General features: G+C 45.2%; 1 protein-coding gene across 8 annotated transcripts in view; it reads right to left on the bottom strand.

Annotated features, from left to right (window-relative positions):
* The window catches only part of LTBP1 (latent transforming growth factor beta binding protein 1), a 313392-nt gene that overhangs the window by 190464 nt on the left and 100821 nt on the right, over positions 1-22107 (bottom strand). For all 8 annotated transcript variants that reach the window (XM_081157290.1, XM_081157285.1, XM_081157276.1 and 5 more), the window contains exon 4: positions 19239-19408. In XM_081157290.1, the coding sequence (XP_081013416.1) occupies positions 19239-19408 (170 nt within the window). The remainder of the gene's footprint in view (positions 1-19238; positions 19409-22107) is intronic.

The raw sequence follows: 22107 nt of genomic DNA, 5'->3' as shown, positions 1-22107 counted from the left end.
GGCCAGTCAGGAGTTAATGGGGACTGTTGGCACAGCTTTCATATGCTCGGTCCCTCCAACTAAAAAAAAATGTAATTTTTAGATCCCTGTAGGTCCACAGGCCCCAGAAATCTCCAGCAAGCACTTTCAGACCTTGGGTTTTAGAGGCTTGGCTAGAGACGTAGATCGCCTGGAGCCATGTAGCACCTCCACTGGGCCTCCTAGTCCGTCAGTCAAGACACTCAAGAGTCAACATCCTGTCTGCAGCTTCTGCCAGGCCCTGTGTGAATTTATACCTCCGAGAAGAGGCGCTGGCACTCAGTTTAAAACAAACCACAGATATTCCGAGTGAACGGCGACGGCGATGGAAGGGAAGCCGATACCCTTTCCATATAAAAAAAGCTTTCATTTCTGCTTCCCGATCGTTAATGACAGAGAAAAATGCAAAAATGTGAAGTACTGTTCCCGACAAACAGACTTCAGTCTAGAAAAGAGCACAGCTGCCCCCTTGCAGTCATTAGACAAAGATGTGACCAAAGAAAGAAGTAGAACAAGTTCAAGACTCACATCCGACGCCGTGAACAGACACCGTGTCCCCGCGTTCACCCAGATCGCTGTGACGGCACCCAGCACGCACCCGACACCCGCGCCAGCCAGGGGGCCACCCACCAGGCCGCACCCCAGGAAGCAGCCGCCCCCGCCACAGGCCTCCACCCTGCCCACGAGCGGGGCCAGTGCACGGAGGCCTCGGGGCCGGCTCAGGACCCAGGTCACCCGTGACAGAAACTGAGCTACTAGCTAATTCTGCAGCTTGCAGTCCGTTGCTTGCCTGAAGGCCAAGAATCCTTTGAAGGACAAATCATCAAAATATTAACTAATGCTCAGAATACAGGGCTTGGTGGCTCAGCCCCCCAGGCTCGCACACTCCTCCTGGATTATTAAAACGATGCCCACAGAATACTCCGGCTCCTCGGGAAAGGTGCTATGCAAAGAGAAATTTCTATCACATCTGTCACTTCATCAGACAGCTCCAGTCGCGGGAGCCCTCCAAGAGGGGACTGGGGTGAGATGGCTAGTTTGGGGGGAGGGGGGGCTCCTTCAGGTAAGAATCTAGAGTTACAGCCCAACGGCATCTGTTGAGTTTTTCCAGGGAGAAGCAACTAAACGAGGAGGGACTGAGATAAAGAGTTGCTACATCGGTGATAGAAATTCAAACTTCGTCTGAGCTTCCTACTCCTCCGAATTCTCCCTTCACCGTCTCTGAAGGGACCTGTCAGCTATTCACCACTCTCTTGCACATGGGTCTATGGTTTCCTTCCATTTTTACACTCTAAGGAGACAGCCCTATAGAGAGGCAGAGAAGGAGAGAGTATGTTAAGTCGTTTCACACAAGAATCAATTTCTGGATATATTCTGAGTTTCTGAAAGAGCCGCTTACTGCTCATCAAGAACAGGGATGAAATGTATATACCACGTTTGAAAATGTAAATAGAGTCCCAAAGCATCTATGTGGGCAGAAGTGCAGGCACTGGTCACGCACAATCAAGTGTGGCCTTGCTTATTGCTTCAGAGAAGACAAAAACGGTAAAGGCCCAGGCCTACCCAACTTCGCGGGGATCTGCAGCTGTCCCCCTTCCTCCTGATGAAGGTCCTCTCTATACCCCACCTCTCAATGTCCCCATTCCACTCTATTACAGATAATGCTCTATTTCCGTTCCCCTTACAGCAAAGCTCCTCCAAAGAGCTGCCCTACTGGCTGCCTCACTGCCTCCCCTCCCATTCCCTCTTGAGCCTGCTGCAGTCAAGCTTTCCCTGCCAACACTTCGCCAAAGGCACCCATCTGGAGGTCACCAGTGGCCTCAGTGTTGTGAAATCCAGTGGCCAGTTCTCCGGCTCTTTCATACTCTAACTTTCGGCCTATCTGACGGTAGAACACTGCTTCATAAAATTCACTTTCTTCACTTGGCTTCCAGGCTACCCTGGTCGCTCACGCTTCTCTCTCCCACCTCGATGGCCACTGCTCCTCATGACACTACCCAGGCAGGGCCCCGGAGCTCGGCCTTTATAGCTTTTTCTTTTCTTTACTAACTCCCTAGATGATGATACCCTGTCCTAGCTCACGGGTTTCAATACCATCTATAGACTTCTGTATCGAAAATGTTGAAGTCTAGTCTGGACCACCTCTCCCTTGTGTATGCATGTACGCATGGGTACTGATGGTGTGTGTGTGTGTGTGTGTGTGTGTGTGTGTCCAAGAACCCAACTAGCCAACTACATCTGGAACTTTGCTAAGTGTCTAATATCTCATGTACCCAAATCCAAACTTGTTCTTTTGCAGGTCTTCCTCATTTCAGAAAAATAGTAAATCCATTCTTGATCTTTAGTCACCTGGCTCTATTTCCAGAAGTTGACGATTGTTCAGCACTTCCACGGCCACGCTCTGGTGCAATCCACCATCACCTTTGGTCTGGATTGTTCCACAGTCTCCCAGCTGGACTTCCTGCTTCTGCCTTTGCCCTCTACAGTTTACTTTCCACTCAGCACTCGGTGCACCCTTTTTTAACATATGTCAGTCAGATCACGGTGCTCTCCCTTCAATGGCTCCCAATCCCAATCAGGACGCAAGCCAATGGCCCATGAGGCCTCCACAGCTGTGACCTCCCTGACCTCGCCTGCGACACCTCTCTCCGGCCCTCTCACTCTGGCTTCCTAGCTGTTCCTCAAACACTGGGCGCACCCCTGTCTCAGGCCTTTGCACTTGCTGTTCCCTCTGCCTAGAATATTATCCCCCAGATATACACAGCTTCCTTCCTTGCCTCCTTCAAGACTTCTCCAGAATGTCACATTATCAAGAGGCCTTTCCTGACTACCTGACATAAAACTGCAACACCCCCCACACCTAACCCCCATACCCTACTTCACATTTCCTATTTACTATGAAAACACTTATATATTTAGTGTTTGACTATTGTCATCAGAACACAAACTCCACGAGTGTCTGGTCACTACTTTATACCCAGCATGTGTCTCATAGTAAGTGCTCAAGAAATAAATGAATGAACTTCACTGACAGGAAGCTAAATCACAAATAATATTTACCTATGGGGTAATTGTTAGTAGTGCTAAAAAACAACAACAAAGACGACTCCTATGAAACCTTTAGCCTCAAAATATACTTGTCATATGCTATATTTGTCAGAGAGAAATGTTTTCGCCATAGAAGTTTCAGGTCAAGGGAAAGCACAGCTGTTAGTCAGGAAACCCTGCAATCACTACAAAACACATTTTTCCCAAAATCATTAAAACATTACCCCAAAACGGCGAATGATATAAAAAAGTAAAAATTTTCAATTAAACACGCAATGAGAGAATAACTAATTAAAAACAGGAAACAGGAGTTTCTCAAATGCTTTTCAATAGCAAAACAGACAATTACTTGCTCCCAAAATTTCACAATGTATTATGCAAAAAACAAAATTGACAAATGTTGGAAATTTCTTCTAATTTTATAAATAACATTTATGATGTGTAAAGAGCTGAGTGTATAATAAACATATTTGTGATTTACTAAGTATCCAGTCCCTTTGTTAGGGAAAGAGCAACTTGGAAATTAAAAACACTGCAACCCAGATTCTGTGATCTGATGTGAACTGTCACCAGGACGTAAAAACCACCAAAGAAGAGAAATACATTTTGGTTCCCGGCTTGGGGAGACTGGCTGAAGGACTAAGCAGAGATCCAGCAATAAAGACAGTAGATTTCATCCCACATTTCCACTAACTTTAGGAGTTCGGTCTAATGCCATTTCACTCATTTTATCACCGTTTTGCCTTGACTTGAGGTTTAAGAACTAAGATTTGCACCGAGAGTCACATTTTCTCTCCGCTCGTCTTGCCCTGCATCCAGACACCAGTGCCCCCAGTAGGGTCTTTAAAAGCACACACCTTAAGACTATGGGATTTTGTCTTTCGTTTTTTCCTTGGCGTTTTCCCTCTTTAAATACTAATCATCGTAAGTTCTCTTTTCTAAAAATATTTTTAAAGGTCCTATTTTTATCCCTGGAACAAAATCAAATATGTTTGAAGGTATAATATATTTTACAGTCAGGAGACTAATAGCAGTTTACTTACCCAGCAGAATCTGACCCAGTGTTTGGAGAAAGAAAATACAGTTGGTAATAAAAGTGGAGAACTAGAAAAACAAACCAGTGGCTTTGGGGCATTTTCATTTTCTGACCTCTTTCCTAAGATATTTTTCTTTAACATCCTAGACCCTGAGGGGATCCCACTGTCTAGACCTAGTTCAGCCTGTGGACAAGGAACGCCCAGGAATGCTCAGGACAGGCCGAGGACTGCCGTCTGAGGAGAGAGGCTGACACCGCAATTAGAGGCAGCAGCGGGGACAGTCCTAGTGGCCTGCAGCCGTGGCGGGTGGTCCCACCGCGTTGTCTTCAATGCGGCTCTAAAAACCTCCCCTGTCTAGAACACATCTGGAACTCTCTCCTCGCCTCCTAACCCTGAACACCAGAGAGACTCCTCTTGCCATCCCATCCACAATGGACCATGGCGTTTGAAATGCTGTGATAAAGAGCTGAAGAGCCCTGGCCAGTGTGGCTCAGTTGGTTGAGCTTTGTCCCACGCGCCAGGAGGTCACCAGTTCGATGCCCGGTCAGGGCACATGCCCGGGCTGCGGGCTCAATGCCCAGTAGGGGGCGTGCAGGAGGCAGCCGATCCATGTTTCTCTCTCATTAATGTTTCTCTCTCTCTTCCCTGCTCCCTTCCTCTCTCTCTCAAATCAATAAAAACATATTTGAAAAAAAAAAAAAAGAGTTGAAGAAACACATCCCCAAGACAACAGGACTAAAATCAGTTCATAATTTAAAAAGAAAGGGAGGGAGGGAAAAGGCGCTCACTGCACCTGTTTTCTCAGCTCTGAGTGGACAATGCAACCTTCCACCTGGATCTAGAACGCTGACCATCACGGGAACCGTATCTGGAAAGGGTTCAATGAGTTTGCCACGGGATTTGGTTTTTACCATCAACATTTAAGATGTTACTCTTTGTCGAGTGTCTCCCAAAGACAGAAACATCAATGATGAGAGAGTCACTGATCGGCTGCAGCCCGCAACCCGGGCATGTGCCCTGACCGGGAATCGAACCCCGATCGCCTGGATCCTAGGTCGACGCTCAACCGCTGAGCCACGCCCGGCCGGGCTAAAAGATGCGTTTTTTCACTGAGAATCTCCACCTCCCTTAAGAAGCTACGCCGCTCCTCGCAGCAGCACAGCTCTCGATGCCACCTCATGGCCACGCGGGGAGAGGCTGAAGTACCAGCCGTAAGAGGAAGACGTCACCACTGTCCCTGAGTGAACAGAGCAAGTCACAGAGCAGTCGCCACACACCCGCCTCCCACCTCTAATACTCATTCAATCTGGCTAGTTTGCGGGGGCTCCCCACGGAAAGAGTGGGTGATACACGCTTCGCATGACTCAAAGTTTCTGCCCCTTAATTTCAGAACTGGATTAGGATTTATTTATCCCCACATTTGTTGTTTTCCCAAAGAGAAGTAAATGGAGGCATTTGCTATGGGTCTATCACTCACCGTTGCCATAAATAGCCCCTGTTTATTTGCATGCGGAGAAGCACGTCTGACTAAAAGGATAGATATCTCCTGAGCTATGTGTTTACCAAGGAGCGGATCCCATGACTTATTCACGAGCTTGACGAAGTGGGGCCCTTTCTCATGAGGTCCCAGATCATCTCTACCATACACCTTGGGAATTCGGATTTCCAGAGTCTGTATAATTGCCCTGGCAAGCATTTCTCACAAAATCAAACGCCTTCAAAACAAATTAGGACCTTCTCCATCTGGACCCAGCATCCTGAGTCACAGCGACCGCGGGTCAGGAGGAGACACCTCACCGTGCCTGTGAGCGAGTCCAGGTCTTTCACACAGACAATCAAAATCCAGAGCAAACAAAAATACTGTAATTTGAATGCATTTTACTTTAAGAAGCACGAAGGCAGCTGAAGATACGAACATTTTTGCAACTGCCAGAACAACTCTCAGATTTGATCTGGTGAAGCAATTAGTTATACAGAACAAAACTGGCATTTTGAAATCTCTGGAGTAATTTAGAATGATAGAATCGGGGATATCCAAGCTTGCAGAATACGCATTCTGTCTGTTTTTATTTTTTCCCCTCCCAGCACAAATGTCTCTTTGGCTCAGTTTTTAAATGACTCCATCAAATGGCCCCAACTTCTCTCCCCAGGGGATTACTGCCTAATTCAATAGATCTCATTATTAGAAATTATTTCTGTCTAAAAAATTCATTTTTTCGAAGTCATTATATTAGACCAAGCTCTGCTCCAGTATCATGTGATAAATAAAATTTAAAAATGATTAGTTGGCTGATGCTCAATTACACATTGTAAGTCTTCTAGCTGTCAGTTCATTCTTTTTAGGTTACTTAATTTCAACTTCCTTTTTTGCTTTCAGCCACTAAGGTTTGGAGTAATTTGTTACACAGCAGTAGATAACTAACATAAACACATACACACCCCTCTTCTCTGTTTTTCGTTTTTGCCTAGATTCTGAGAACATAGAAGCAGAATTTATGGATCATTCTAAATGTACAGAGCACTGCCCGCAGGCTGGATGGACTCATGAAACGTGTACTGAGCGCCTGCCAAGCTACGAAGCTCAAAATACGCACCACAACCAAGTACGTGGCACTCATGCCCATTTCACAGACAGGAGCTCTACAGAAACTTTCATCAGAAACTTGACCAAGGTCATTTTGTTAGGAAATGGTAGAGCTGGGATTTTAAAACAAGCCGTTGTGCTTTCCTCACTCCCCCAGTGGCTCTCCTATACTTTTAATGAGCATTACTATGAAAATTATATGACACTAAGTACTTGGGAAGGTTGGAACAAAAAAGAAAAACAAACATAGACTGAGCGCATATTATGTGTCTGGCTCTTAAGTATCATATCCTTCATCTCACTTCATTCTTACAACAGTCCTGCGGAGTGTTAAGCTTTTTATTTGACAGAGAAACTAATATTCAGAGGTTTAACGAGACAGGACACAATAAAACCAGTCACAGGTTCCACCCTCAAGGATCTTGCCATCTAGAGTGGAGAAAAAGACACACAGGACAATGCCACCCAACCCGTTTAACTCACAAGACTGTGGCAGGGACCACGTGGAATAATCTGTAAAGATATAATTCATAAGCTGCTAAGCAGTATGCAAATAGAAGAGGATATCATTACATGTGGTCAGCTCTTAGTGGAGCAACTGAGAAAAACCGAAACTAGTAGTGACATTTACCTCCTGCTACATTATACAGCAAAACACCCAAGAGCTTCAAAATGTGGGGAATATTTCATCTCAAGATGTCTGCTTCCATGACTATATATACTATTACGGACTCTAGAATAAAGTAAAATTCTACTGTGGACTTTGGTTTCTACATAATTTCCAGATAACACCTGATAGCTTGACTTTCAAAGATATCAAGTCGGATTTCAATTGGCAGTAGAAACCCACTTATTGGAAAGGCGAATTTTGCATTGGAATAATTTTTGTTAAGTTAAACAATTCTTGCCAGAAGCTCTATATTTAGATAATTTTTAAAATATGTTATTGTTATAAAAGTCCTACATATAATAAAGTTGACAAATTTTTAAAATAGAATCAAAGTTTGACTTTGTACTCACCTAAAAGTGACTTACGCAGCACTCTCTTCAACAGATAAGATTTGTTTTGACAATTTTTAACTCATTGTATTTTTGGTTCCTAACAAACTTATATGAATAACACGCCGGTTATATTTTAAATAGTCAAATAACGTGCTAACGTTGTAATGTAACGATGGATGAATGCCTATCAGTCCCTGAGTACAGTGGCTGGCCCACAGCAGGTGCTAAACAGACCGAGGAAGAAGAAGATGGAGCTGACAGAGTCTTTGGTGAGGACAAATGAGCCTATGTCCAAATTTCCTAACTGCCTGGCCTTCAGAGGCAAGAAGATAATTTACAATACCCTCAGCAAGTTTTTAAAAATACATATTACACGTTCTCGAGGTATATACATTAAGGCACGGTTTGGAAACTGGGATCTCTGACAAGAAACATTACAAGTCATAGTCTCCACTAAGAGTCTTTTAAAAACTCCTTGAAAAAGAGGCATCTGATTTTGCGATTTTTCCATGTTTGAGACACGGCAGAGTGTGTCTGATAGTTAACACACATACCCCATCACAGCTGCCTGGAAACCCTACCAGAAAGGACAGGAGTCTTCCTGAAAAGGTTCCTGTCCATGCTACTGAGCTGAAACTGGACATCTCCTGTGAGCAAGAACCCCTGAGACCTGAGGATGCTCTTAAAAATCCGAATGGGTGCCCGAACATAAATAACACCACAGGAGGCCCTGCCGAAGCCCAGGCCAGGCAGCACGGTTCTCCAAGTGTTTCCGTGACCTTGGGAACTGATGGAACCAACCCATCCACCCTCTCCAACCCAGCCCAAGCTTTCTTAGAAGGGAGGGGGTGTGGACAGGGCTAAGAGCTAAAAAAGGCAGCGAAGAGAAGGAACAAAAGCAGCTGGGCTTTCCCTCTCTAAAAAGCCATCCTTGGTGCTCAGCTCTCAGGACACGCAGCTGTCGGAGGGAAGGGCACAAACAGAACATGAGGTAGCTGGGGTCTCCGCCTACCGCACAATGTGAGGGCCGCCCAGGACCCCGAGCGATGGGGTGGTGCAGCAACGAGGGAGAGCAGAGCCTCAAGAAGACCCAGGAACAGCCAGACCTCACGAAGACTAAGACATATCTCAGTAATTGGTAAGACACTAAGAATCCAAAGTACTTCTAGCAACCCATGACATGCCGCCTTGTCCTCAGCCCTTTTCAGAAAATGCTGTGGAGCGTCAGTCTTGTACCCAACATTAACATGACAGATACCAGGCCTCTCTCCGGTGTTTCTGCTTGTACTTGGTATTTCACTTCTGTTTTAGCGGCTTCATGTTCAACTCTGACTTACAAGTTCCTTGAGAGAGTCCGATTAATCCAGTTTCATCAGTATCATCTCTGGTGGAGCTGCTCTTCTACCAAGCCGCCTTAGAGGCAGCTGGCCGGCTCAGATAGGTTTTTCTTGAGTCAAGTATCTACCCATTTTTTAGTTCATTATGGCAAGAATAGCATTTTTATCTGTATGTATCCTGGCTGATTAAAACAGTATTATCTACTCGACTGAAACTAACATATGACTTGTCCAGATTGTTTTAAAGAGTAAACTTTCAGCCCGGTTAATAAGATAATCTCAGAAAAGCCGTAGATGTCAAAGGAGCTGGAATGGCAGCAGACGGGATCCGGGCCTTTTTCATGGTAGAAGGAAGAACACAACCATACAAGGCCCCTTAAAGCTAAGAGTTGGCGCACTGTCACTCCACCCACGCTCCAGTGGTCAAAGCAAGTTGCATGGCCCAGGTCAAAGTCAACGGGGTGGAAAAGTCCACTATACTCACAGGGAAGCCATGGCAAGAGGGTCCAGGAGGGAAGGAAATTAGGCATAAATAAGATGGGAATGAGTGGGAGGAAGAGATCGGTCTCTGCTGAATCTGAGGCAGGCGGTGCAAACACGAGATGCACCTGCAGCCACTCAGGGGTGTTTATGGAACAACAGGTGCCAGGGCGCGTGGTTCCAAAAGTCAATCCCACAGGCACCACCCACCAAGGGAACGGGGACCTCACCTGCTCTACGGGTGCCTCTCTTTCTCTCACCAAAGCTTTCTAAATCTGTTTCTAGGATGCAGGCATTTTCAAGTAACGGTGAGGTTTTTCACAAAAGTGACCACTGCCTATTAAAAAGTTTTCATTAGGTAAAAAAAAAAAAAAAAAAGCTGGAACCTTGAAAGAATAAACTTGTGACGTGCAGTTAGAGCTACAAGTATTTTTTAAAAGTGCTTGATATGTGGATAAAAAAGGAAGCCCCAAAAAGTGACTGTCGGAATAATACACATATTTATAAATGATCGAATGCACATGCATGTGTGTGTATAGAGACATATACATACATCATCCATGCAGACGTGTATCTCGTGGAGTAATGTTTGCCTGTGAGAGAATCACTCCAATATAACAACACTGCAGCTACCTCTTAGGGAGCAGAGGTTTCCTCCCACTCGGGACGTGTGTGAACGTCTGCTCCCTTCCCACGGGAATGAGGAGCGTGAGGCTGGGTTTCAGCTTAATTACGTTTCAGCTTCACAGGGGCTGATACTAGGTAAACGCTGAAAAATAATGCAGAACTACAATCACAGACAATTACAGCAAAAAGGCCTTCTTACGAAATGTTCTATAAAATACAAGAAAGCTACTGAGGTCTTTACGTCGGAGAGGGAGACAGACAGACTCACCGCAAGGCATTTTCAACACTAAGGGGACCCTCTGCGAGGAGCCCAAAGCACAAGCGGACACGGCTTCCTACTTTCTCTCCAGAACGCCTCGTGAGCAGTGTTTTGTGCAATCTTGTTCATTTTGAGTGGAAACTATCATTGCAACTCCAATAGGGATTAATGCCCTAGAAACTGCTTTCCCCACTCAGAAGTGAAATCAAGTAAAGCCCTCATTTCCTGGCCAAAAAAAGCAAAAGAAAAAAAAAGCTGCCCGGCTTAAGCATCGGCCTAAGATACAGGATATCACGGTTCGATTCCCGGCCAGGGCACATGCTGGGGTTGCGGGCTCGACCCCCAGTCGGGGGCCTGCGGGAGGCAGTCGATCAATGGCTCTCATCATTGATGTTTCTCTCTCTCCCTTCCTCTCTCTGAAATCAATAAAGATATATTTTTTAAAAAGCTAAGGCTGAGTAGGCACCATCTCTTTTCTTTGTCAAATGCAGTTTTCTTCTCCCAAATGCGGCTTTCTAGTAACCCCGTGCCCCAACCAGGCAACCTGTAAATTTATGTGTTTTTTTCCCTAGAAATAGCACATTTTGACCATAGAATATTGTGGAGCCCCACAGTGTTTATTTCTCAATATCCTGAACTCAGCCTCAACACCCAGAAACATCCTTGGATTGCTTTGTTCATTTATGATGAAATCGTGGGCCCATGGGGTTGAAGCCTCCTTTCTCTTGCACGAAAGGCTGCCCCTTGGGGGATTTAGATGACGTAATCCTTCGCTCTAGGTTTTCCTCCACGGCTCTTTCCATATTGCTTCACGTTGCTGGCTAAGCCTCCTGGAAGTGTTTATAATCAATCACGTCCGCCGTCCCCAGCTATCTCAAATGGAGTGTGAGCAATCGGGAGGCAGAGAGCGCGTTCATGTTCCCGCACCTTCCCGGGCTGCGACGGGATCGAACCGCCTCTGGATAAAACCTACCACCGCCTTCACCCCCAACTGGGGTACGGTGGCCGTGACCAGACCACATACGGATCTTCCTCTGCAACAGGAAACACCCTGTCCTTCGACGGAATCTGGATCCCTAAAGGCACCACTTCGGCAGAGCCCTGGCGGTGACCTCCCGAGTGCTTCCCTAGTTGTTAGCTTGTACACAGTGAGCTGTGGCTCTGCCTGAGCAGGTGTGTAAGCCAGACGTCGGCAGAAATGACTGAAGAGCGGGTGATTTTCTTCCAGCCCTCATTCAGGCCAGCACCCACCCTGCCCGTAACCGGGAAACTGGCTCGAGGTTCCTAATCCCCGCACGGCACTGTGGGGGTGACCCCGCAGCTGTAGGAACTTGCTGCTTTGGCAAAGACGAAGGCGTGGAGCTTTACCACCGTTCCTTCTCTAAAGCGGTGTTTTCATACTTAGTATTCCTCTTAGACGCGAAATCACTTTCTTGCTCGTTTCCATCAGCTTCTTGTAAGACCATTTCTGGCTGGTACAACTTCCAGTGCCACTTCGCACCCGCTGGATCGGGTGGGCCCAATCCCGAAGACACGTCCGTGGGCCCACAGGCTACAGGCAGTGCCCATGCAGGGAGGCTTCCAGTGCCACCAAATGCGTGTGTACAGAACTCTCCCTGCAGGTGCCCCCTGTCCATCCGCAGAGCTGTGCCCCAGCGGGGCTCCCAACCCATCAGAGACTATCAGAGGAGGCCTCCCCCAGAGCTGGAGGTGCCAGCGCACGCAGCGTCTCCTGCTCTTCTTTTTCTTTCTTCACGTGATCCTATCGCTCTTACCCCAAACTTCAACACCTCCGTGAGACGAGGTGGTTCTCAGAACCGGCCCCTCCTCACCTCCAATTTCAAGCCGCTCCCTCCCTGAAGCGCTGCTTGCTGCGTCCACCCCACGCTAGGAACCTGGCCCCGCTGTTCTCCTCTGGGCTCACTGCGGCTCCGTCTGCCGTATCCAGCCGCCGCTCTGAGGCTTCTCCCCTTTCGCAGGGCCCAGCGAGTGAAGGATGAATGTGGCCCCCACACTCTGCGGCCAACTTCTGCCCCGTGGCGGGTGGGCTGAGCGCACCGCACGCTCCCCGTGGGGATTCTGTAACTGGCATTGGGTGCCCAGCGCCTTACTCAACGTCTGCCACCCCCCGAAGCGGCGGGCACACGCAGAACTGTCCAGGCCAACACCGCCTGGGTCTCCTAACCCTCAGGTTTGTTTTGCCAAAGCAAAAACCTTGGGTGTCTCCTCCAAGCCTGCAGAGAATCACTCACTTCTCTCAGTCAGGGCAACCAAGCAGACGCACAGTTGTGCTGGGAGCCTCTTTGCTGCACCAATTTGTAACCATATAAAATCTTCACGCCAGACACATGAACTTACTTTTTTCCAAGGGGAGATACACCATTTGCCACAAAACCCTGAGATGCTTTTGTGTCTTACACTTCTTGATGTCAGTGTGAACACAGCCTGAAGGCTGATACCAGCACATTCAACCACAGTGTCACTCAAAGCGTAAAGAGAGGGTCTTGTGCCTAAAGGGTCCCAGTCTGGGACCACGGACTGTAGCCAGGCCAGATCTGGATACTGGGACTTGGGCAGCAAGCCTCCTGCTCAGGGCTGAGACAGGCTCTCCTATGTTCAAACAGAGCCCCGTGACTGGCTGCTGGGGGGAAGTGGAGCTGACTGGGCTCCCACAAGGACCGGGAGAGGTTGGCACAGGCCGTCCCATCCAGGGCTAAGATGTCACCTGCGGTCACAGTGGCCTAATAGGGGTGCACGTGATTCCTGCACCACTATGGCTGCTTACTGAAGCAGAAAGATTACGTTTAACACTTTAAGTGAAAATAAAAAGTGGGCTTCTGCCTACTTCCTTTTGTATCTACCAGCACCGTATGTCTGGAATGCCAGTCCTCAATCTCTTCCTATTTCAGCACAGCATGAGATAAACTGGCAGATTCTTTTCAGAGCCTGACTTGCATCTGTTTAACAAACTTTAGGAAGATAGTATATAAAAGAGGACATCTGCCGCTCCTGAAATTTAAAGTTCCGGCTTAGCTGAATTGAAAGAACTTTTTTTTTTTAATTCTCACCCGAGGATATTTTTTCCATTGCTTTTCTGAGAGAGTGGAAGGCGGGGGGGGAGAGAGAGAGAGAGAAAGAGAGAGAGGGAGAGAAACATCAATGTGCGAGAGACACATCGATCGGTTGCCTCCTGCATGCACCACACGTGCCCTTGGCTGGAATCAAACCCAAGACCCTTCAGTCCGCAGGCCGACACTCTAACCACTGAGCCAAACCGGCCAAGGCGAAAGAGCTAACATTTTGGGAGGCAACTTCAAAATATAAATAACCTATTTAAAAGCCAAGTCTATTTTGATAGGAAAACAGCTGGAATTAGCAATGAGAAATCCCATTTAGATAAGTTAAATTTCTAAATATTTCCAAATATTAAAGTGATAAAAGAGAAAAAGAGAGGAAGCAGGTGAGTATTTAAATGAGATTCCTCAATCTTTTAGCTCTAGGAACTGGGCCTCATCTGCAAACCAGCTGTCTAGGGAACCATTTCAGTTACATGGATATTTCTGCTCACCCTAATGATCTCCTTTATAAGTAACTCTACACTCTCCCTTCGTAAGCTCTCCAGTACTTATAACCCTCACGATAAAAATGTCCCTCCACCGCAGTCTATAACAGAAATATAATTTTCTGGTTTTAACATTATCAAGCATTCCAGGGTATTTTTACAACAACAGCAGATAGTCTGATGTGGATACTTATTACCCTCAAGGTCTTTTTCTAAAGGGTTGTGCCAAACTAATCTCTTTACGCACGAGTTATTTGGGTTTGCTCCTGAGCATACGGTATTCTAATAATCTTAACTGTTTTTATAAGATTGCCTTTCAAATGTTATCATGTCATTTCAACCTTTCTTTTTCTGTGTTACAAATGCTACTAAACCAAGCACAATAGAACTTGGTTTACACACTTAATCCTTTCCTACAAGTCACCAAGGAAAATACTGGATAAAGAAGACCCCTTGAGTCCTAGTTGGTTTGGCTCAGTAGTTGGAGTGTCAGCCCATGGACTGAAGAGTCTTGGGTTCAATTCCCAGTCAAGAACACGTACCTTGGTTGTGGGCTCAATCCCCCACCAGGGCCTGTGCAGGAGGCAACCAATCGATGTTTCTCTCTCTATCTCTCCCCTTCCCTTCCACTCTCTCTAAAACATCAATGGAAAAAAATATCCCTGGGTGAGGCTTAACAAAAAAGATCCCTCAACCCAAGACATCCTTAGGACTTCCAAGAGAGCCAATGAGCTCCATCCCTTGAAGTTTTTATAACTACCTATTTGGAAATAATTTTGTAAGTATTTTCATGTTATTTTTAACATAGCATGGCTTGTGGTCTATTCACAAGGTTGTGCAACCATGATGACCATCTAACTCCATCCGCCCAAAAGAAACTCCTTACCCATAAAAGATCACACCCCATTCCTCCTTCCCCCAGGCCCTGGTAACCACTAATATGCTTCCTTTCTGTATGGACATTTTATAATTTGCCGATGGATCTGGATTATTTCGTGTCTAGATTCTCTGAGTATGCTATGCTTTCAAGGTTCGTTCATGTGGCATGTATCAATACTTCATTCCTTTCTATGGCTAAACAGCCAATTATACAAACACCACATTTTGTTTTTCCACTATCAGTTGGTGGACATTTTGGTGGTTCTTGCTTTTTTTAACCATTATAAATAACACTGTTATGAACATTTGTATACAAGTTTTTGTGTACACATATATTTCCAATTCTATTGAGTATATACCTAGGAGTGAAATTCCTGGGTCATAGAGTAACTCTATGCGTAACTTTTTTTTTAAATATTTTTTTATTGATTTCATGAAGAGAGAGGAAGGGAGAGGGACAGATAGAAACATAAATGATAAGAGAGAGTCATTGATCAGCTGTCTCCTGCATTTCCCCCCCCTCCCCGCTGGGGATCGAGGCCACAACCCGGGCACGTGCCCTGACAGGAAATCGAACCGTGATCTCTTGGATCATAGGTCAACGCTCAACCGATGAGCCACACTGGCCGGACACTACATGTAACTTTTTGAGGAACTCAGGCGGTGTCTTAATGGTATTTGATCTAGCTGTATGGACGGTACTGATTTGTCCGTTGAAAATGTTACTTCCATTAATATCAAAAGGCTTTATATAAACACCCAGGAGTAGCATCCATTACTTGCCCAATTGCTAAGTTGGCTGCTACTCTAACATTAAAGGAACTAGATGTATGTGACACCAGGCAAGTCTTACCAGTGTTTTCCTGGTAGTTCGCACTTTCCTGTCTGCCTTCAAACTAAGTGGAGATACATCTGAGAATTTCCAGAGTGAGAAAGGTGGGCTGCTGTGACAACAAAGGACAATTGGTTACGGCTCAATTGTCATGTTCCAGGCACCAATCAGGTCCAAAACCCAGATATTTTTAGTAGACTGAGAGACTCTCAGTCTCTAGGTCAGCAGTTGGCAAACTTCAGCCCATGAGCCAAGTCCAGCCAGCTGCCTGACTTTTTTAAAACCTCCCAGCTAAGAATTATTTTTACAGTTTTAAATGGTTACATTTTAAATAGTTATAGAAGTACCTATATAAAACATCTTCAGTGTGTGTCTTGGCTCATGAAGCCTGAAATATTTACTATCAGATCCTTAAGGAAAAGTCTGTGGGCCCCTCACTGGATGATACTCATGCCAATTAAATTCTGTTAAGACCAATGAATAAAGCAGAGCACTGTTATTATCACTAGAGGTGCCCAGTATTCAGAGAACACCCAGCCGAGGATGTCAAGTTACCCAGGAAGTCACTGAGAAGGCTGGTAAATACACAGAATTGAAAGAGAAAACGCCGTGGGCACGCGTGGGACAGGGTGAGCTACGTCATTGAAACTCTGGACATTGCAGTAACATCTATTCCTCACAACAGAGACCATCTCGCTAGCAGCTTCACAGTCTGCGCCTCCCTCTGCAGTGTGAGAGTTAACCCTCTACCACAGTTTGCTGTACCGAGGGCATCATGCCCCCTCCCCCGCCTCTCCCTGCTCTCTCTGACCAGCTCTCCTGCCTGCCGGTGCCACCAGCAAACCCTCGCTCACAGGCTGGGAGGGCCGCTGCCGCCTCCGACCACGAGCTGATTAAGTTACACAAAGCTTACAGCGCGGGGAACACATCATTACTGCCGCCTGCAAGGTAGTATTACACATACCAACTGGTAATTACCGTAGACCACGTTTTTTAGCCCGCTCACAGGGGGAAAACAAAGCTTGTTTCTTTGCCAACCGAAATGTTTTCTCTAGTCCCCACAGCTTCTCAAAGTAATGACAGTGGACGGTCAGGACACGCGAGACCGTCTCGTCCCACGGGTCACCATGCCCTCCGGATCATAATGCTATTTTTCTAAAAAGTCAGAATGATCTGACTCCTAGGGTTGGACCTCCAAATCCTTCAATAAAATGAGTTTTCTGTTGGCATTTGATCTGTCCTATAAAGATCAGAAAGAAGACAAAGTTTCTGCCCTTCCTCAGACTTCCCTCATTAGCGACCCCTTCCTTCCTGTTGCACCTAAGGTCTCCTTGGGGGCTCCTTTTTATCTAATGCAAAGTTGGGGGGGGGGGACACACAATACTTTTTGATCTTTACTATTACTCATGCCTCCTTTCTAGTTTTAATCTTTCTATTGTTGTTTTTACTCAATTTCGCTATTTTAGTATCCTAATGATCCTGCCAAACTACCTCTTTTTAAAACTTTTCCATTAGCCCTCCAGCTCTCAGTAGAGTTCTGGTCTCAGCAAAAAAAAAATAGCCCCATTTCCTTTCCCGCCCCCCCTATTTGCCTGTTTGCTAGTTCCCGGGCCTTTTTTTGAACGACTGCCAACTTTGGGGGTCGGGGAGGGTTGAGCAGAGAACGCCATCATTGTGATCAGGTGTTAATCTAAATTACTTTACCAGCTCCCACCTATGGAGAAACTACATTGAAACAGGATAGGTGGGGAAATTTATGGACAATTTAGATAAGAAACTTATCTACGCATCCTTCTAAAATATAATTTCATCTTTCAGGAGACAGTTGAACAGAAGTTTGGGAGTTTAAAATATATACATACACAAGCAGTGGGAATTTTCTTTCCAATAACAAATCTTAAGTAACAAACCAAAACCACAGTCTAGTCTCCAGTCTGAATACCAGTGAAGCTCAGACCATCTTTCCCCCACACCTTCACGCAGTTATAAACTCTTTTCCTTATCGGTATGGTCATCAGCTGTCAAAAACTCTCCTCCCATCACATCCTAATTTTGGAGAGCTTCTAAAAAATGTCTGATCTATGTAAAAGCACAAGGAAATAAGAAGTACCTCTTTTTTATTTTTTAAATTAAGATTAGAAAAATACTAAACACACAGAACTGGGATAGTCACACAGAACAGACTATGGGGCCTTAAGTCACAGGATTTTTAAAAACAAGATGACACATCTATTGTTTTGCCCATGCCTTGGCAGCTGTCTTGGCTGAAGGGCAAAGAGATGAGCTATTTAATTTCTTCATCTCTCAAATCCCCAGGGCTTCAGCTGGAGCGGCTGGTTGAGTTGACTGAGCATCGTCCTGTGCACCAAAAGGTTGTCAGCTCGATGCCCGATCGGGGCATATATAGAGGGTAACCGATGGATGATCGATGTTTCTCTCTCACACAGATGTTTCCCTTCTCTCTCTCTCTCTAAGCATGTCCTCAGGTGATGCTTTACAAACGCAGAGGCAAACCTGCCATGCCATCTGCATTGTATTTTAAAAATACAATAAAAAAATAAAATAAATAAAATATAATCCCCAGGGCTTGCTTTCTTCATCATCCCAATACACCTCATCAAACTACTGCTCTGGGGGTCCCCCAGCCTCAGGTCACTGAGCAGAAGTTTCTCACAAGATGCAAAGTGGGATGAACAAACCTTACATCAGATACATTTTTTTTGTCAAGTGACCAATTCGAAGGGAAGAATCCATCACTCTAGAGGAGTGAGTGGTCCTGGGAGGTGGAGGTGAGCCCAGGGAATCAAATCCACACAGACACAGGCCTCTAAAGTGCCAAACAGTAGTAAATATTCCCTCTCAGCTATCCGCGTGAGTCTGGGTGGTGAAGGACCGTCCTTTCCAACCTCCCGACTGGCACTCCCTCCCGAGCGATGGCGCGGGCCATCAATCACCGTGCGCGCAGGCAGGACGTTTTCCCAGATGCTGCCAGGAGACACTCTGTAATACCTAAACCACAAATCATCACATCGCCCGCCTCGCAGCCAGCGCCTGTCCGGAGCTTCCCACGTGGTGCGATCTTAACCACGCTGGCCACTGATACAATGGCTCTTCACAAACGCAGAGGCGAACCTGCCACGCCACCCGCTTGATACACCGAAGAGCGGGCCTCAAACAGGAAAACACCCACCGTGGGTGCCCTGGGAGAACAGCGTGGCATGTCAGACGTTTCACGGGGAACGAGTCCTGGCCAGCTCACTAAATATTTATCAAGGTAAACACGGCAGGCCTATAACTGCATCTAAAATTAGAACACGTATGTCTCAGGCATGGAACCATCTTGCAGAAACGGAATTACAGGCCACTTCAGACTCTTCCAACAGCCAAGAAAACTGCCTTTCCTCGGAACAAGGGCCCAGTGCTGCTGTCTGGTTGTTTTAGGAAGCAGTGTGGGGGTTTTGAAATGATTTTTAAATTTTATCTACTGTGACACATTAAAGCCACTGAAACCAAACAGTGCTTTCAGACTAGGATAGCATAACTTGAAGAGGTGACTGGCTGGGCGGTACTCACACTGAAAAGGTGCAGCGCCTTGGTCCTGGCCGTATCTGAAGGGGAACGAGCCCTCGGTGGACTGCTCTCCCGACATCACCTTCTGGGCCGCGAAGTGCTTGGGCTTGAACACATATTCCTGGGTCTGGCCGTGATGAATCACCACATTCTGCGAGGAGAGGGGTGTCACTCTGCGGAGAAACAAAGTGAGGGGAAGGCCATAAATAATGGCTATTTAAAAGTCAACTGAGAAGGAAAGAATAAGAAATTAGTTAAACTTAGAAAGGGGCATAAATTCCACACCGGGCTCAGTTTTTCCCTCGCATGAACTGCAGCCGGATATTTACAACGTACAAAGAATTAACAGCTTACCCGTGGAAACCTCCAACATAATAGGGACTCTGCCTGTCCAGTCAAGAGACCGAGGACAAGCAGGCCACCACCGGGGGAGTCCAACAGAGGACTCGGAGCACAGCGGCCATAGCCTTCACGCAAAACACATGGCATTTATAAATAATAAAAAGGCATATACATGGACAGGCACCTACAGGGTGTCCCAAACGAAGTATACACTTTAACAGCTGATAGCTCGACTCTGAAAATGAAATGTATTTTAATAAACACTGCCTTTGTAATGATTGAAAGTGGGTGTATGGATTTTGGGAGAAACCCTATATATAAAAAGGTGTATTTTATATAAACAGATAAATAAGTAGGCGGCACTGAAGACGGAAAGAGAAGGGGGAATAAAAGACATAAAAGGGATTATGTAAGAAATTCCAAGAGTGATCAGTTAAGCAAAACTTAACTATTAGAACCCGTAGAACAGACAGTGGGACCTTCCGAAGGCTAGAAGGGAAGGCAAGCAGCCGCCCTGAGCCTCGCCCTCCTGACCTGACCCGCACAATCTGCCACACAGGGCTGAGAGGAGCCTGCTTGTAAAACTCGGAGCACATGAAACTGAAAACAGTTCAAATGGTCCTTTGAAATATAAATTATGATGATGACAGGAAAAACAGTCATTCCAGGTAACATTTAAATATTTTATGCTGTATCTCATAATGATGAAAACTGTACTATTCGGGTTAAATGTTTTATAATTACCAGTTTCTAAGAATAATACGAATGACTAATCATAATCTCATTATTTCTTCAATAGCATGAGTCAAGACCTCTGGAGACTCCTGAACACAATTACTGGGTTTTCACCCTCCTGGCCCAACCCTTTATTTTCAATGACTGTTCTCTTCTGCTGCATGTAATGTATACTTTAAAATAATAAGCTTCACCCAGCTTTAGTCATTCCCTGAGAGACAGAACTGAAATCATTAGCTAAGTAAGACTAATAAATAATGAAAAATATAAAGAAGGTATACCAGCTAATTCCAGAAAAGGCTGAACTGCTACTAAATTTGTATGGACAGAGCATTTTAGCAACAAACTGAGCCTTTGGAAGAAAACCTGCTCTCTGGTGTAATCTTAAATTTTATTGACTGTGGCACATTAAAGTCATCTAAACTGAACAAAATTTTTCCAAACTATGATACTATAACTTAGGAAAATGGTTCACTGAGCTATACTTACACTAAAAAGATACCACAAACTGTAAAGACTGCCCCAAAGGAGGGGCTCTGAACAAGAGGAAGAGATGACACCATGACAGGTCAGTAAAAAAGGTTAATTGTCAACCCACCAAAAACACCACCGCGCAAAGTCTCAGTCACAGAGTCCTAAAAAAACTCGGTCTGTTTGAGTAATTCTAGTTGGGGCTGATGAATGAGCTATTCAGGGGGACAAGGTGTCCAGGAGAAACAGAGGAAAAAAATGAAGCTGGGCCCTGGCCAGGTAGCTCAGGTGGTTAGAGCATTGTCCCGATGCACCAAGGTTGCAGGCTCCATCCCCTGTCAAAGCACATGCAAGAATCAACCAATGAACACAATAAATAAGTGGAACAGCAAATCAGTATTTCTCTCTCTCCCTTTCTCTCTCTCTCTAAAATCAACCAATAAATTTAAAGAAAAATTTTTTTAAGAAGCTAGGATTAAGGGTTCTTCCCCATTAACTAGTTGGTGATCTAGATCACTTTTTTTTTTTTTTTTTTGAGGAGAGAATTTCTTTATCCTTTGACAGTTTGCAGAGGAACTTTAAATATAATATCACATCCTTGGCAGTCTGTTCAGCTCATAAACTTTGGGAGCATTTTCATAAATAAGAAATCATAAATGCTACTTAAAGATCTATTGCCATTTAAATTGTTTTCAGGAAGACTCCTTTATGATCGGGTTGGTATTAAGAGACAGTACTATGCTTTCTTTAATGCTATGTAATATGAGATGGTTTTCAAAATGTCTCTTTTTAGTCTTGGAGAATGTTATTTGCTTAGTAATGTAGGTACATCTATCTATACTACAATAAACTAGGTCACAGAATTCTCTTACATTTTTTAAAGCAAAAGTGTAAAACTAAAAACCTATTATAAGAGGGGCATTCTCTCCTCTTTTTTTTTTTTTTACTGCTAGGATTTTACTTCCATTTTTCATTTGTTTATTTTTTAATTTTTATTGAATTTTTTGGGGTGACATTGGTTAATAAAATTATATAGGTTTTAGGTATACAATTCTACAATACAGCATCTGAATCTTGTAGTGTGTGTTCACCACCTCAAGTCAAGCCTCAGTCCATCACCATTTATACCCCTTAACCCTCCTTCTACCTCCCCCACCCCCTTTCCCTCTCGTAATCACCATACTGTTGTCTGTGTCTATGAGTTTTGTTTTGTTTTCTTTGCTTAATCCCCTCACCAACCCCTAACATGTGGTCTGTCCTAGAAAATGTTCCTAAAGAAGGCCCTTTAACATTTCTTGTAATGCTGGTTTGCTGGTAACAAACT

This window comes from Miniopterus schreibersii (assembly GCF_964146895.1).
Source record: "Miniopterus schreibersii genome assembly, chromosome: 13".
Lineage (NCBI taxonomy): Eukaryota > Metazoa > Chordata > Mammalia > Chiroptera > Miniopteridae > Miniopterus > Miniopterus schreibersii.
This window is presented reverse-complemented; position numbering and strand designations above follow the sequence as displayed.